The 18,496-nt window shown below is 44.8% G+C and overlaps 1 protein-coding gene across 1 annotated transcript in view; it reads right to left on the bottom strand.

The window, feature by feature from the left end:
- The window catches only part of PARVG (parvin gamma), a 475,216-nt gene that overhangs the window by 104,276 nt on the left and 352,444 nt on the right, over positions 1 to 18,496 (bottom strand). Inside the window, exon 10 of the mRNA XM_069628145.1 lies at positions 8,416 to 8,484. Coding sequence (XP_069484246.1) covers positions 8,416 to 8,484 — 69 coding nt within the window. The remainder of the gene's footprint in view (positions 1 to 8,415; positions 8,485 to 18,496) is intronic.

Below are 18,496 nucleotides of genomic sequence, written 5' to 3'. Positions count from 1 at the left end.
AGTGTGTCCCACTGTCATTTGTCCCACTGTTGATTTCATCCCAGGTGCCACACTGCAGTTCTGCTCCAAAGTTTTCCCACAGGAAAACAACAGAACAATAATACAAGTCTTTGTGCTCCAATTCATGAATGCAGGTATATGGAGATTTTTTATGTGACCTACATTTTAATAATAGTCCAGAACTAGATTAAGGTAAGGCCAATTACTAATTGGCATTGCTTTATAATTTAGGATTAAGAACGCTTCAGATTAATGTCCATACACCTTACCATTTTTCATTAAAAACGGATAAAGTAGTGATTTTAGCTCTAAACAATTATGTTGAGAATTATGTTAACTTTAATTGAATTCTTTCTTTGATTTTGTTTAGTCTTTTCTTCCCTGGCCCTTTTATTGTGTTTTGGGATGATTCGCCAGGTATTGTCACTTCTCCCCAAGGAGAAGCCCTTTTCCATCAGGCTAGGGAGGTGCGGCTGCTACCCAAAGGTTTTATTTTATGTGGGTGAACTTCATGGGGATGGGCTCTCCGTCTGAGGACAAGGACGATTTTTTATTTTTTATTATTATTAATGCTTTTAGTATATATTCAATCAAGAACAAACTTTTGCATTTAAATTCAAAAAGTAAAAATCCCATTTCCTAAATAAAAACAATTAAAATCACTTTCACTAAAAGAAAGATTAAAGAAATTCATCAGTATCAGTGGTTACAGGTAAGGGAAAAAAACCTCCATCAAGGACGATTACCTAGGGTGCAGTCCATTGAGCAATGCCGCTCCCCAACATTTCCTAGCCCCACTCTCTATTCAGAGCCATTCTATTGAGAGTAAACCCATGTGTGTATGTAACACATGAATATAGCTAGAACATAAGGTACTAGGATGAAGAAGAGCACAGTACACATGCATATCACTGACTGTGCTTGTACTGGTTCGAGGGGCCCGAGGAGGCACGAAGATCAAGTTATCAACAGAAACAAATGATGTTAATAACCCTCCAGAGCAGGCCTGGCAAGATTAGATAAAAAGAGACGATGGACTAACAAAACTGTCAAGCCCAGCGGGGAGAGGAAACAGGCGTAGAAACCAGCAGGAGTTTTAAATGCTGCCAGGAGACCAGAGTCTCAGAAGAACAGAGGATGCCGGCAAAGCACTGAAGGAGTTCTCTACAGCTCCCGCTGGAGCAGAACCAAATTAGAAGCAGGCAAAAGAGGGGAGCAGTAAAGCAGAGCGCAGAGCCACTGCAGTGTTGTTGCAGTCAGAGAGAGAAGCCTGAAGAATCGGAGACACGAACCCCAGTCCCAGGAGGTCCCGTGGCATACTGAAGTCCCTCTGAAGGTAACAGGAGGTACAAGAGATACGGAGAGGACTCAGGGGTGGAACAGAGAAGGGTCAGAGGATCTAATCAGTACAATCCAAGCATACAAGGAGATCTTCCTTATCGCAGTAGCAACAATAAGACCACTGACCACCAGAGAAGGGTCAGGAACCCTAACCAGTGCAACCCAAGCATCCAAGGAGAGCTTCCTTGCACGCGGTGGCAGCAATAGGACCACTGACCACCAGAGATGGGTTGGGAATCAAACCATTATCAAAGCATCCGAGGACAGCTTCCTCATCACAGTGGCAGCAGTAAGCCCACTGACCAACAGAGAAGGGTCCAGGACCCCAACATAAGTGAACTGGGCATCCAAGGAAAACTTCCTTGCCGGAGTGGCCAAGATAAGCCAGCCAAACAACAAAGAAGGGCTGGGGACTTTGCAAACACAAAGATAGAGTCATAAAGTGTACATCAAGCTGAAGGTCACAATAGAGAGAGCTTTTGGGACACCAGTAGAAGGGAGTCATTCTCCTGGAGAATAGGCTAAAACTGGTGGAAGACACATTAGAAACACCAGGGGAAGGGGTCATACCGCCTGGCCTTATTGTGAACTGTACAGACCAATACCAGGAGAAGGGAGCCATTCTCCTGTTCCAGAACTGGGAGCTGTGTTACAGACATCAGGGGAAGTGAGTCAGTCCCCCTGGCATTCCTGTTGCAAGTGAATATTGTTTTAAAGACTATTCGAGTATGAGGAGAAGGGAGACATTCTCCTGGAGAAATACCTTTCTGTTGAATTGTTAGTTGTAGTTTAAAGGCTAGAAGTAGGTTGTGACACAGGAAAGCAGAGTTTGATGGGCATTCTGACGAACCCTTTAGTATTAGTTGTGAGGCAGGGAACCCCCCCTCTTAGAAGAAAGAGATAGTGAGGGCCTTTTTTCTGCACTAATAAAAGTGTGTAACCACCACCATGTCACCTTTGTGTCAGCTGCCTTCTTTGACACCCTTACAGTTTATGATTTGTTTTTGCAACATATCATTTAATGTTACATATCCCAATTTTTACTGACTAATATTGATAAGGATTAGAGCTGGTCCTGAAGAAGCTCGCGGTTAATGGGTGATATAATTATTTCAGACCCACTATGTGAAACACATGTAGGGATTTCTTATTGTTATTAGTGTTGTAACCAAGAAAATATATTGTCCCCGGTCATGGGAATAAACGTCACAAATAGTTATGCAGTTTTTGTAATAAGACTATGTTTTCATGTTTTGTTTGAATCAATCCAATTAAAAAGAAGTAAAACAATAATGAGAGTGCAAAGAAGATGCATGATTTTCCTGTTATTTTCTATGTTTTGTTCATTTGAACACTAGGAGCTGTAGCGCAGTGGCAATGTATTTCTTCTTGCCGCTCAGAATTTGGTCATTTTCTATGGTTCTATTTCTAAAACTAATATTAATGTAAGCACAACCAACCCCTAACACCTCTGGCACACCATTCTGATATGCTATTTAAAGCATAACATGCCCATACTGTGAAACAGGACCCTGATTGCCATGGGAAGGGCTTGGCGCCATTCCGGATATGCAGAAGTCCACATAATAGTCCTCATAGGTAATTCCACATTAGCTAAAGAGAGTTCCAACACATGTGTTTCAGGAAGGTTTTTTTTGTGAGGATAATGTGGGTTTCCCTAGGTAGATGCAGACAGAGCTTTTCTAAATGTGAATCACGTGTAAACAGATGGTTATATGTGTTGGGGGAGCATTAATGCAGCTGGCCTCCACTGGCCCTTCATCAGTGGGTCTGGAATCACTTAGTAAGCATATGATTTGGGGTGTGTTCGCTGGACTAGTGGAGCTGAAATCTATGTGCTATGGAATCCCACCATACCCAAGCATTGCCAATAGGAGGCCAAGAGGTGTACGGAATGGACTTCAAGGGAATCACCAGCTTTCAGATTAGTTTATGGTACATGGATGATGTAAGACTGCCGTCTACTTTTCGTCTCTGCCAGTCAGTGTTTTCATTGTATCTCTGGAATGGAAAAGAAGGGCAGGCATTTGGCAACTTCAAAATAAATGTCAATGTTTGTATTTAGACACTTAGCGATTTCTTCTTCATTGGGTGCCTATGTCCCCCTGCTCTCACCACACTGAACGATTTGCATATGTGGACCTGATATTTGGTGTTTGGCCTCCGTCTATTGTGCAGCTAACTAGATCGCTCCATGGGCGATCCCTTCCAACCTCATACACGGAGATGAATTAGCCTTCCGCTTAAGTTCATGTAACATAATAGCCCCTGGTGTTAATCCGGGGGGAGGGACCTCACTGGAGAGGGCAGAACTATCAAGAAATAGGATTTCTATCTGAATAAAGAGGCTGTTCCAAGCAAGCAGCATCGTGCATTAAGCGATTCCCATGGATTCGCACATGGATCGGACCCCAAACCTGAAAATACTTTCTTCAACCAAGCAACCTCACCTGTTAGCGAGAAGTACATGAAACAGTTGGAGGTAATTGGCTAGATGGCACACAGTGTAATCTGCCATCACCTGCAAACCACAAAATATAGCCACCTGAAAAGTCATTGGTTGAATCCTACAGAGGATTGTAGCATACAAGTAAACCCAAGTATCATATGATATGAAATGATATTTTATTTGTATCGCGCGCGTACAAGTGTTTCGAGTGCGACAAGGCAAGGGAGGGGAAACAGGGGAGAACAAAACAACGTTCTTACTAGTCCCAGTGACATTGAGAATGTGCAAGTCCATGGACCTACAAATTAACTGGGTGGATTTGGAAAGTCTAGCCCCTACTGGGAGTGCTGCTCCGCATGCGTCACAAGACTTAACTAAGTCTGAGTACAGAAAGTGCTCTAGGAGAAGAATGCTGTCTCTGGACTTACCTGGACATTTGGAAGCAGACCCGTTTCCAATTAGTCTTGTTTACAAAGTGCAACCCTGAGGAGTTGGGGTACGTAGTCACAATCAGCCAAGTCCACCAACCTTGTGTTGACTGACAGAACTGTGTCCCGGGTTTTTATAATGGTGCTTATTTATTTAACTTCATGTTATATTACAGTCATTTGTAGCACGCACATTCACCAATGGCATCTTGGCGCCAGGAGCGGCACGGAAGCAGAGTTTAGAAGAGTAGGGTTTTCAAATGACGTTTCAAGGCTAGATGGTTTTCAGTGCACATAAGAACCTGTGGTAGACCATTCCACAGGGTGCCAGCAGCAACTGAGAAAGCATGGTCGCCTGTTCTAGCACGACGAAATTTAGGGATAACTACCAAACGGGCATTGCTGGAACGCAAAGTGCGTTCAGGAATGTAGTGCAGAAATGTGTAAATATTCCGACCCTTTATGGTAGTAGGCCCGATGAACTAGACAGAGGGATTTAAACTCAATTCTGCTTGCCACTGGAAGCCAGTGTAGGGACCTAAACACTGGACTGATGTGGGCCACATATACAGTGGAAGTAGCGACCCAGGTGGCCATATTTTGTAGAAGTTGTAGTCGATGGATTTGACACTGCGGCAGGGCCAGGTAAAGGGAGTTGCAATAGTCAATACGACTATTCACAAGTGAAGCCACTACGAATGGCCACAAGTGTGCGGAGAGTAAGGGCAGTACCTTACAGTGAGTTCTCAGTATAAAGTGACCGGTCTTGCACACTGTACCTATCTGTGAGGAAATAGAGAGGGATGTAGAAAAAACAACTCCCAGGTTTTTTTACCTCCATCACTGGATCTGGAGCTGCACCAAGTGAAGAAGGTCAGCTAGAGAGAATTGAGGAACTAGACACAGAGGGGCACCCACCACCAGAATCTCAGTCTTGTCCCCATTGAGTTTTAGCCAGTTCAGATCCATCCACCTTTTCACGTCTTCCAAGCACATGTGCAAGCTTGAAGACAACCCAGCCCTGCCGAGATCTAAACGGACAAGGATCTGGGTGTCGTCAGCATACGAATAACAGCAGAACCCGTGAGAGTGGATAAGATCCAACAATGGCGCACATAGATGATGAACAAGGTTGGGGACAAGGCTAAGCCTTGAGGAACACTGCATGAAAGTGGGTAGAGGGAAGAGAGAAAAGGAAAAAGAAGGATTGATTGGCCTCTTTCTGTCAGGAAAGAGGAAAATCATGCCAAGGATCCCAGGACAAAACTAGAGAGACCTGCCAGTGCAGGACGGGATAGGAGAATAGAATGGTCAACGGTGTCAAATGCCACCCACAGATCCAGTAATATTAGGGCTCCTACCCCGCCTTGGTCAGCCAACATAACTAGATCATCAAGGACAGACACTAGGACGCTCTCGATTCCATGTCTCGGCCGCAAACCCGACTGAAAGGGACAAAAAAAAAAGACAAGGTTTCCAAAAAGGAGGAGAGAAGCGGGGAAACCAAAGATTCCAAGTGTTTCATCAGGAAGGCGAGGAGAGAGATTGGACGGTAATTAGCCAGAACAGAAGGATCCAGTGAGGGTTTCTTTAGGAGGGGAATCAAAGTGGCCTTCTTATGTTCAACCAGAATAACGCCAACCTGGCACAACCGGTTGGCTGCCTCGATGAGCCAGGGGACCAAAGAGGGTATCATTTCCTTAATCACTGTTACAGGCATAGGATCAGATGGCGAAGAGGACTTAAGAAGATTAACTGCCTAAAGTATATCCTCAGAAGAAAAGACAGGAAAAGTCATCCATAGACAAGGTGCAGGCTGCTCGGCTGCGGCTGAGGGGCAGGAGCTGGCTGGCCCCTATCCTTAGAGATACCAGAGCGAATATTATCAATTTTATTGATGAAAAATTCAGACAAGGAATTACATAGAGCCTGAGAGGGAGGTATACTAGGGATGAAGCGTGCATCCGAAGAAAATGATGAAACCACTGAAAATAGTTATTTTGTGTTGTTTAGAGCAAGCTCTATTTAAGATGGATGAAACAATTTTTTCGCATCCCTAATGGCAACATGAGAGTTATGAGTAGCCAGCCTGGAAGGCAGTTTTTAGAGAAAGTTGATAGGCCAAACGCCATCTGCGTTCAGCCTGCCTAACCTTAAGCTGCCAGATTTTTAACTCTTCAGTGAACCCTGGGGATGAAGGGCGTTTCCTACTGGAGGAAAGGTTTAGTGGTGCAACTTCATCTACTACAACAAGCAGCATTTTAGCAAAAAACCAAAGATCCACTTCAGGAGCTGCTTGGCACTTCTCGCTAACCATGAGAGAGGTGCAGGGTCAACCGACCACCAGTTACGTTTCTTAGTTGGAGAGGGTTTGGCTAGACGAGCAATAGAGTTAGCCGAGATCCTCAAGCGGGATGATAAAATGATCAGACCATAAGACGTGTTGAGCTGGAGCAACAACTATTAAAGATGTAGGTTCACAAATAAAGTCGAGGATGCCGTCTTTTAAATGAGTGAATGCAGGGACCAACTGCGGGAAGGCCAGGTCCTCAAATGAACTAAAGAATTGTGCAAATACCGGAGGATGGGGTAGATTGAATCTAATGTTGAAGTCCCCCAACACAATTAGATTAGAAAACTTGATTTGAAGTGAAGCAATCAGCTCTAGGCAAGGGGTCAGGAAATCAGCATAAGTGCGAGATGATCTATATACGATTAAAAAATGAATAGTCTCAGAAGCAGAGACAGTGCAGCGCGCCAAAAGTGCTTCCATCTTTAAGTTATGCAAGAAAGAAATTAGCGTAAAAGATAAACTGGATTTTAAAATGATCGCAATTCCACCACCCGATCGGGGAGCTTCTTGATCAATATGCAAAATATTGTAACCCTCAGGGAGGGCTTGCACAATAGTGGGTAGTGGGGTTGGGAGGGGGCAGGGGGATTTGCCATGAGCCATGTTTCAGTTAGGCATAGCAGGTCCAGAAGTGTTTCAGATAAAGAAATCATGAATACAAATGGCATGTGGCACTAATGATGGTGTGTTGAATAGGGATGCCTTAGTAGAGCACTTGCTGCTAACAATATTAGTCTCAATATTAGTTGGGCCAATAGGATTTGATGTGAAAGGTTGCATCTAGGGGTGCAAGCTGCAAAAGGACCTTACATGTGTACTTCCCTATAAACGGTTCTTGCCCGTACTCAGCCCGGACGGGCCCAGACGGGCAAAATTTTGGCACAAATTCGGTGCAACAGTGCCTTTCCCGCTGCGCATGACCGCTGCGTTGTATGTAGACACTGTGCATAAATAATATAATATAATAATATCACCGGAGCCAGTCCCTCCCTCCTGCCAGTAGGCAGTGAAGAAGGACTTCTTGGTAAGTGGGTGGAGGAGAGAAAGCAAAAGAGGACTGTGTCTGCCGAGCCTGAGCCTTGGAGTCCTAGTGAGGCCAGGCACCCTCAGCCCCTATGAGCCGGCATATAAGGAAATAAAATTAATAAAAAATGGAAGATAACTAAAACAATAAAAGCGCTCCTGAGAGCGTGAGTGTCAGTGGCCTCCAGTCACACGCCGCGGCCGGGGTTCAGCCCGTGCCTAAAAGGAAAGTAAAGCCCAGCTCAAAATAGCAAGGATTTACAGGAGACAACTGCCTTACCGGGCAAATCCCAATTGTATGCTTAGATTTTTAGCAGGAATTTGGAGGACGGTTTCAAACATGTTCCAAGAAACAAAAAACATTTTGAAGAAAGGGAGTGACAACAAGGACTGCAAGAAGCAAGACACAGGACACGTTTAAAGAAATAAAAAGTAGATAAGAAAACAAAAGAGTATAGCATGCAAACAATAAAGAAAAACAGGAGTTCAAAAGGAAAACAATAACTTGTCAAGGAAAAAATGTGCAAAAGATGGAAGACAACTGAGAGAGAACACATTCAAGAGGAAACAACCCAATGAAGCTCTGTGGGGTTATGCAATAAACAATGTATTTCAAAGTCCCTTTAAAAGGTCACTGTGGTGGCATTGTGACGACTTTGCATAAAACATGCAATTCTCAGTTTTTTGTGTAATCTTCACAAATTGAGGTTGCCACTTTTTAGACATGGCTCCATAAGACCTACAGGCTCGCAATATGTACAGAGGTCAAACATAGTAATCCCATCCATAGGTTGACCTACCTGTGTGTCAATATCGCTCACGACGATCCCCAAGTTTCCCAGGTGTTTGTTCACAAACAGTATTATTGCCTAAAAAGGACGAGAATAATAGGCTGTGGTTAATAGTTCGCAAACTGTGCACAGAGCACACTCTTAAACGTACTAGAAGGCCAACCTCTTGTAGTGTGGACTACAGAATAACCAGTTGACCACACAGGAACTCAATACTGCTAGGAAATGGCTCACAGTGACCTAGCAGCATGAGCCAAAGGTGAGGCTCAATAAACGAGTAAGGGACGATGGTTATAAGACATGAATATTTTGTATTCATTTTGTATTCTGTTTTGCATTTATTAAGCACTTAATACCAAATATAATATTGCTTTGCAGCACAGACCGAAAACCTTCTTGGTGCTTCATGATAACTGTTTATAAATAATTCAATGATGAATAATACTTTTCCCAAGCAGGACGTGGGGCATGAGCCGTGTGGCGTCGCTCGTTTCAGGGTGTGGTGTGGTGAGAGGATGAAGGTGGCTGGAGGGAGGGAGGGAAGGAGGGAGGGAGGAAGGAGTGAAGGGGTGTATTCATGAGCACTGTGTCCAATGGGAGAGAGAGCAGTGTCTCTGGGAGCAAAGAGTTGAGTGCCAAAGAGCGAACGATTCAGTTCAGGAACAAGCAGAGGGTAATTATGAGGGAGAGGAAGTTCAGGTGGTTTCTGGGTAAAGAGTTTGGCTGGAGGGGTCTGTGCCGGAGGAAATGAAGCAGGCAGATGGTGTGGATGAAAGAGAGAAGGTGCCCATAGGAGGCTGGGGGAGGAGGGGTGGAACGTAAAGGGAAGGAAGGCTACAGCAGAAAGGCAGGCATTTCTTTTTAAATTTTAATAATTGTTATTAAGGTATGTAGTATACAATCATAAAGTCATAACTTCATAAACATAATGCAGTGAAACTTTTACATGAGAATAGATTAAACAATGGTAAAATGGAAGTGTTCCAATAGAGCAATTAATTGATTACACTGTGTACAATGTGAAGTTGAGCATATAAGGAACAAATTGTCAATATAATTGAAAACGTATGCAAAAGAACTATAGCACAGTGTTGTGCACAACTTAGTATGGAACAAATTCTGCATTATGATGTCTAAGTGGGGGGGAGGACAAACATAAGACTGACATATGACAAACACGACATATGGGGGGAGGGTGGAGAAAGGGAGGTAAGGCAGGCATTTTTATATGCTTCCTACAAGGAGTGATTGCCTCGAGAGGTTTAAAAGAAACCCGAAACCCTGGCTCTCTGCACAGGTGATCCAAGTCATTGGTGAAGACCCCAGCATCCAATAAGTATCTTCCATTCGCTTGTTCTCCCTTCGTGGCCACACTATCCAGACTGCGTCTCAGCTCCTGCCTCCTGCCCCACATTGATTAGCACTTCAGTCAGTTTAACCAACCCCGCTTCGCAAACCAGTGAGCCGCAAATCAGCCTTGTGCTTGGGCAATCCTGGAAGACATACAGGCCGAATTTCATGCCATGTCTGTCTGTTGTACTACAGGTCGGATGCGAGAATAACAATTCTGGGATTGCCAAACCAGAGCTAAAAAGTGGCCAGGTGTAGGACGAGGCAAAATGTCGAATGCTGATGGTAACAGAAGAATAGAAGAGACAAACGGGCCGGTGGCTTAAATGTACGGCAACTGGTGCACGAAAGTGCCTTGTTCACATAAAACAGGAGCATCATTTATGAAGGGAGCCAAATAACAATGGGGAGGTCCAAAGAGTGTGCAGACCATGGCTGGCATGCTGGAAGACCAGATGAAGGAGGCAGATCAGATTAAAGAGCATAGAAACACACACTGTGGAATCCACTGAGAACCATGTTCTTTGTTACAGTTCTAAAGTGCTTTCCACCCAAGCACTAGATCTCTAATGGAGGTCCTCCCCCCACAGATTCCTTCTCCCAAAGATACATCTTAAAGCGCCAGCTACCTTCGGAAACCTTTTCAACCACTGCAGGTGATGTGCTGTGTGATTAGACCCTGTTGCATTGAATCAGTACTCCTACGAGTGTGTACCTTAAAAAACATCCAAATGAAATAAAAACATACGCCACCTGCTGAGAAACACAATGAATTGCATATTCTTGTTAAAGGGCCTCATTACAAGTTTGGCGGTAGCCTTGCCGGTCAAACCGCCAGGCTGCTGCCAAACTTGCAAAATTTTCCGGTGCCCGTGAATGGGCAATTACCGGGGCTTTTCCGCCCCGCCGGACCCAGTAATTGCCCATTTGCAGGTGCCGGAAAAAAGATGCTCCCCATTCCCATTCGGCCCCATAGGGCCGAATGGGAATAGGGAGGTCGGATGTACCGACACTGTTTATAACGGTGCCAGTGCATCCGACATGCTGTGCTCGTGGGTGCCGCACTGCCCGCCAGGTCACACCTGGTGGGCAGAAAAGGCACCGGCGAGCAAAACTCGTAGTTTGCCGGTCCAGGAACTACAGTACCGGCAAGTTTACCAGTACCGTAGTTCCCGGACCGGCAAACTTATAATGAGGCCAAGAGGCTCCTGCACACAGCAAGCCATTCAGAATATGAGCGTTCCATACACTATTTGATCATTAAACGCCATTGCCATGAATAGGTATATCAAAACAGCAGTGTTTCCATGTTGCTCTTGCTCGCAATCTGACCACTCTCAATATAGCGTGGTGCTGGAGATTTGTGTGTGATTCATTCTGTGAAAATCCTTAACGGACAATGATCTGCCCACCACTCAGCAGCAAAATAGGTGGGGCTCTGCAGGCAGAGAGGAGGAGGGGGCTGACAGACGGTTTCATACAACGATGACGTTTTATGATAAAGAGATACATGAACTCAATGCCATCCATGGCAACACCATCCATGCACAGACACAGGTAGGCATACAGACCTTGTATCCCTCCCTCGCCAGTTGATATTAACAGCATAGTACTAGTGCAATATTCTAGACACACTGAAAGGTTTTGGCCACTTTTTCTTATCAAGAAGAAAATATAGCCCAGGCCTGTCGAGTGTGACGAATAGAAGTTATTCCCGGGAGTGGAAAGCTCTTTCTGGCTATCTGTCCATTTAGTGACCAGCCCTCATTATGCATCTGGCGGATTTCTGTAGGAACATACTGCATGGGCTAATTGACGTGACCCCCAAGGGATATTTCGAGAACTATAGTCCATTATGAAAAGTCTTCCGGATCGGGAGTAGCGCATTCTCATTTGCAGAAACACCGCTTGTGGTGCTTCTGGAAAGCCACATGCATTTGTTTTGTCGGGAAATTGGAAAAGTTTGAACTTTGTGTGCCATACCACTGACGGTGGGGTGGACACGTCATCATTGTCATTTCTGTCACTTTTGCAAATTGCTACAAATATTACAATATTTATGGTAAATGGGACAAGTGTCACACATAGGTTACTTTGTGGTATTTTGTATAGAAGCGATACAGTTGTAGATTTGCATGCATGCAGAAACATAACAATGAAACATTGTCACATGGAGGGCCCCTCCACACTCAGGTAAAGCAGGCGATCAATATGTGCACATGGAGTTTAGCTGTATGAATGGCGCCCATGATAGGAGATTATAATAGGTATAAAATACACACAATTGTATACGTATATGGGAAGTGTTTTTCAAATTTAGTAAAAGATAAGAAACATATGAGGTGGGTTTGCTCTGTGTATCATGGGTCTCCACATTGTGGATTGATCGAAGGGTGTTTTCTCCATCCTGGTAAAGGTTTGCAAAGGCTTCGTCAGCAGTTGGGGAACAGGATTTTCAAGTTGATCAATGGGGAAGCAGGCGGTCAGTTTGCAGATGGATCAAGTGCTGGAAAGCAAGGGAAGATATGATGGCTGGTGAACTGGAGAGCTCACTGTTGTAAGCAATAGGCATCTTGTTAATTGATGGGGTTGTTTGAAGCAGGTGGCTTCTCCTGGGGAACTTGTGGAGACCAGTGGTAATATATTTTAGGAGAACGATTGAGCTGTCAGAGAGTGGGCGGACCTCATGTGAATAGAAAACGGTCAGCCACGTAGAAGTCATAAAAATCGGACACCGGACAGGTCTGGGCAATGCGATTAACAAACATGAATAGGTCAAAAGGGAATCTACGTGTCTCTCTCGTCTTCATGTGCTTAGGTATTTTTGGGGTAGGTCTGTGTGCGTCATTGATAGGAATTCTGTTGTTGCGTAACTAAGAGGCAATGCTGCCACCAAATATGGAGAGGTCTTTGGGAAGGTGTGCGTTGAAAACGTAAACCTTGTAGTTATACGTTTTTAGGGGATTGTGTTATGAGGGCTATGTCCAATGAACTGTGTGGGTTTTAGATTTCTCTGTACAGGATAACCAATCATGTTTGGGGGGATGACTTTGTAACAGTATCTGGGGGGAGTGTATTATCTGTTGCAAATTGTATATAATGTGTGTTCTTTGTGTGGTTCAGGGAGACCAGGGTTAGTTTGACTCTAAGATGTCATCTAAACCCCCCTCCCGGCTGTTGTACAATAAACGTGTTTATGGACAAAAGGTGCACTTATTAATTTTAGAGGTGGGCCTAATGTGGGTAAAGGGGAAGAGCTAAAGGTCTGTGCCTACATTTTTCTTATTTTTCATCAATTGCACTATTGTTTGAAGGATGGAAATGGATTGTATACAGTAGTTTTTTTAAATCCACAAAAAGGTAAACTCTGCCATGCTTGGCATAGCATGGCAAAGGTGGTGAGAAGGCGAGGGTCCTAGATGCCCCTATTTTGAACCACTATGAACATCAGCATTGAAAAATTGTTCATTCTATTGAAAGGAAGCACAAAACAACTGTGGTAAATTATGCGGTATTGTAAGGGTGTACCAGTAGGAGACTGACACACAGGTGGTATTTATTTTTTGGTCTACAGGATTGTATTATGTAAAATAAAAGAGAAAACCCTACCTGTCCTATTACTAAGAGGAGTTCCCTGCCTCAAATAAGTACTAAGGACTCTGTCAGGTTGCCTGTCAAAAACAAGTAGTCCACTGTTGTTTGTCAAAATCGATTTCCTTCCCTTACATTCAAAATCAAGACTAAATAAAGTGATATTGCTCTTGAGTCAGCAGATTGGCTTTGTTGTTTTGGATGATAAACAAAAGTTCAATTTCGGGTGATGAAATAGGAAAAGATCTTCAAAAAGGAGAAAAACAAAAGTCTCAAAAGCTTTCTTGGGTTGGAGCTCCACCAACGCACATGGAAAAAGTCTTGTATCTTCACAGTGTTGGAGGGGTGACTCCTTCTCCCCGTAGCCTTCCTCAGGTTTCTCAATACTTTTCACAGTGCCAGGATGAACAACGTTCTTCTCCTGGCCTTTATTGTACAATTCACAATGCCAGGGGGAATTATTTCCTTCCCCTGGTCTTTTTTGAGCTTCTCACATTACCAAGTAAATTACTCCCTTCTCTTGGCTTCTTTCACAATGTTCATCAACAGCAGGGGGAATGATTCCCTTCCCCATGCCTTTCTCAGGCTCTTCACAATGCCAAGAGAATGACTCCCTCCCTTGGCTTCTTTCATAATATTCATCAATACCAGGGGGAATGACGTCCTTCCCCTGGCCTTTCTCAGGTTTTGTTTGGGTTTCAAGCCCGATCCACTGACTTGTGTTGGACCGACCTAATGTACTTCCCTGCCAAGTGCTGCCACAAGGAAGAGGCACCTTGAAGGAAGTCTCCTTCCCTTTTCCGGGCATCCACTATACCTGGTTAACCTTTCTGTCAGGTATAGTCCTTTTCCCACTTCTTCCCCTTTCTTCTCTTTGGGTCCCAGATCCTCTTAGACTGTCCCAAAAGATTCTTATTTTCTCTCTCAGGGTCCAAAACCCCCTTAATATTTCTCCACAAAGTCTTAAATAAGTTATTTTATGGGTGCAGGACCCAGACGTCTTTCTTGCTTGGTTCTGGTGATAGACTTGGTTCACTCTACTGTCAAGTACTATTGTGTGGCTCAGAAGTGTAGCAGAGTTCTTTTCCCTACGTCATTGTCCAAGACCCTATATTCACAGCTTCTTTCTCCCCCCTCTGGGATTTCCCCGCAACCTTCTCGAGGCCCCAGCACATTCCCAGCAACCTGCGTACCTTTTTGCATGGTCCGTAATGATTCCGGATCTTCCTTGATGCCTGCGATCAGCTGCGGGGCTTCCCCAACCCTCGTGCTCCTTCTTTGGACAGCGGCGGCTCTGCAGCAATAATTCTCCTTCTGATAGCGCGGCTCTTCCTTCCCATGCTTCCCAGTTCTCAGGAACACCGGCAGCTTCCCTTTAATGGCTTGCCAAGCGGTCGTTCTGCTCTGCACCGGCTCTGGACGTTTTTGCTCCTGCCTCAGCGCCACGGTCTGCCTTCTTCCTCTATCCTGGGCCGTGCTGGCTCTCATGGTTCCTCCAGGGAGGGCTCGACTAATGGCAAAGTACCTTTTATATTTTATTTGGATTTAGACCAATAGGAAGTTGGCAAACACTAGACCACTCAAGGTAGTTCACAGAGGTGCTCTTGGTATCTCTGCACTTCCCCCTCATCACAGTACTAAACAGACAATTCCCCCAGGAGTCAATAGAGTGCTTCCTCGTCTCAGTGGTTCCTAAAGAGGCTCTACTTGGGTAGCTCCTATTACATCTTCGTCCCAGTACTTTCAGGTAGCAGCCTCACCTCCCTGGCTTCGTGCAAAGGGGCTCATGCTAGAGCAGAAGGGACAACCTCTGAGGACTTGTCACAGAAGACAAACAAAAGAGGGGTGGCAGAGGCACGACTCTGGGTCCCAGCTGCAATCGGCTCAACAGTCCAGGGATGCTCTCCTCCTAGCGGGCTTTCATGCCTCAGCATTCTTCAAGGAGGCTGACTGGATTCAGGTGTGCAGGGTTGAATTCCTCTGGCAAGCACCAGGATGTTGCAGCAGGGAATGCTGGTATTTGTGGTTTAGAGCAAGCCAGAATCCAATTATCCCCCATTTTTCAATGTTAGCCCTCAGTGGAGAGGTGGGTGGAGTTTCCACCATGGTGGCACTCCAAAGTCAGGCATGTGTAGGCTGCGTGCAGCCCTGTGGAGCCCCAGTGTACTTCACTATGAAAACTATCATGTATTGTTATTACCAATAGTCTTATAGATCTCTGGCTTCACCTCAGGCCATAACTCAGAGGCTTATTATTATCCTGCAATAATGACCCCCTCCCTTTGCCTCAATAAGGGTATAACACCACCTGTTTTGAAGTTACTCCCATACTCAGAATGAAAGCCTTAGTGCTTCTAACTTCCGAAATCCAGACCTCATTTTCTAATTACTTCTTAACCCCATCTAGTAGTCCAATCATGTATCAATTTTCAATTGGCTTGTCCCATGAAGTTCTTCACTGCCTAAATGCTCACCATTTCGAATGATAAACTGCCTCTCTGTGAGCACTGCAAGGCATCTTTGGGGGTCTTCTCTACACTAAAGGTAGAAAGCCCCTGGAGGGAAACACTCTATAGTGTTCCCAGTTAGGGGGTTGGCTTCACTTCATAATTAACTGACCTTCTCCAGGCTCAATATGAGACTGTCAATTGTCAATATTCCCAGCACCTCATGAAGTAGCTGTCAATCATCCCAGCACACTTCCCTGACCCTCACTTCTAGCCGCTTCTCAGAGTGAAATGCCACCTAGGGATGCTTCAATTATACCGCACCCTTACAGTCTGGAAAAACATAAATAAATGTCACCAACCCTGCAGCTGTCCGCAGGTGTCTTCCAGACTGCCTGAGCCATATCAATGATCATATTAATGGTTCCTACATTTCCCTGTGTGCCAATGGCCCTTGGGTGGACCTTTCTCTCCTGTCTCAGAGGACACTGTACTGATGGAGTGTCAATGAAGCAGAGTGCCGACCTTTGGGCCGGGGCCAATCAGAGGTGCCATCATTGAGCACCCACAACCTATTGCAGAGTAAACTCCTTCCAACTATGCTGAGCATGATGTACACTGTATGTTTTGTTATTGGGTTTTATATTGTGCTTTGCTGCCATTTTCATGGCCTCTTGGCGCTTAGGTAACTGCCGGAAAATGGGTTGGGTTTGGTTAGCAGGAGTAATGGAATAGTGCAGGACTGCTTTTTTGTTGTGTTGATGCACGCATATCTCCAAGTACTGGGCTCGATGTGTGCTGTATCTGAGTTGTGGAGAATCACTTGGGGCATGTGAATAAAGAAGGGAGGGCCAGGTGTAGGCATCCTGTTCAATTTGCTACTAACAAATTCTGCCCAGAGAGCAAGATCAGGTTCGACCATTGCTAGAGGGCTGTGTGAAAAGTTGCTGGGAGATGTGTAGGGTTTGGATGCTGATTGTGCGTGCAGGGGAATGGTAATCATTTGTGTTTGCCTGCAATTTGTGAGTGGCTTGTTAATGTGTGTAGTATCACGTGGAAAGTACAATAGTGAGCAGGTTAGTGAGGGTGTGTGACATTCAAGAAATCACCTGTAGCAAGGCTGAACATGGCATAGAAGGAGATTACAGCCTTGAAGGCACAGCAGAGCATTAAAATGCATAGCAAGGCATGGAAAGGCTTAATAAGCCATTCATGGCCTCCTTCCAACATTCCTACCACTGTCCTCTGCAGACGGCTCCCACTCTCCCTTTCCCCTAAGTAGAACACTCTGTCACTTACTAGTTAGGTTTGCACTTTATGGTTGTATACAAATTGACCTAATCACAATTGACCGAATCACAATTGACCTTCTGCACAATTGTCCGAATTTTAAAGGTCAATTAGTACATATATGTGGAGGGGAAACCCCCTGCAACCTCCAACCAAAACCCCTTGTATTATTTATAATACAAAACCAACCCAATATATATATATTTAAAAAATGAAAGGTCATTGTGCAAAAGGTCAATCAGGACCATTAAAATTCGAGCTATTAGGTCATTTGGTCAGTTGTGCTCGGTCAATTTGGGTAATACCCACTTTGTACATCACAAACATCCATGATACTTTAATTTGCCCCTGTTCCCTAGGTTACATTTCACTTTGCCTTTATCTCCCTAGCCTGATCATCCCCCATCGATGGATATCGTGTTCAATAAGGCTCAGGAAGCGATAACAAGTGCTATATGGCTCTGGGAGTGGCAGCTTGACAGATGGGGTTAGAGGCCTGATTGGAGACCCATCACCCCAAGTTAAGTGCTCACGGTTTTCAGCATGGACATTTTGAATCACAGAAAGAGCTGCCAGAAATATGAGAACCCCATACACTGTTCTCACTTTGTTCATTATGTTGGTTGGCAGGATGGGAACTGTCTCAAACATAACTTTAGCTTGCTCTGGTGCTGTGCACAGTGGGTTCTGCTTTGACTTGTGACCATCAGGCTAATGCTCATCAGAGCAAAGAAATCATTTGTCTGGCAATCGGAAGGGACCGTTATCCAGTAACCCTGCTCTTTTGCCGAGATATCTTGCCCAGTGTATCCAACAGGCCTCAAACCCCTCTCACGCAGCACACATGGTCAGGGGCCAAAGGAACGCTCCTCCCTTGCCGTGGTTCCTGAAATCAACTGATACTGATGTTTCTCCTTGTTGCTCAAATCGCATCTGCTGGGCTTTCAATTTTCTGCGAAATGGGAGTAGGCATGATGGACGCAGATAGTGCCTTGGGTGGGAATGGGGCAGACCTGTTGTATTTGGGCATGTGCTGGGTTTTATAGTGCAAGGTAGACAGGATATTCCAGATTGGTGCATAGAGGCATGAATTCTTAAGTGGTCATGGTTGTGCACTGTGGCTGAATCCTGCCTTTAATTTCTCAGATTCTCACTCAATTGTAGTTGAGCCACTTATTAGTTCTGATCTAGGTTATATAATCCCTGTTTATGCATGCTTTGCTGAACACTAACTAATAAATGACTGAAATTCCAAAATGCTGCAGCTGTATAGTTGGTAGGGCAAATACACACCTCCCCTTGTGGTCTGATATTCTGAGACATTGTAGGTTCTCCTTGACTATATAAGCACTATATGCACAAAGGAGGCATTATTGACTTCCTCTCAACCAATTCAAATGTTCGCAGTGCAT

This window comes from Ambystoma mexicanum, chromosome 12, assembly GCF_040938575.1.
Source record: "Ambystoma mexicanum isolate Mex_15411 chromosome 12, UKY_AmexF1_1, whole genome shotgun sequence".
NCBI classification, from domain to species: domain Eukaryota; kingdom Metazoa; phylum Chordata; class Amphibia; order Caudata; family Ambystomatidae; genus Ambystoma; species Ambystoma mexicanum.
This window is presented reverse-complemented; position numbering and strand designations above follow the sequence as displayed.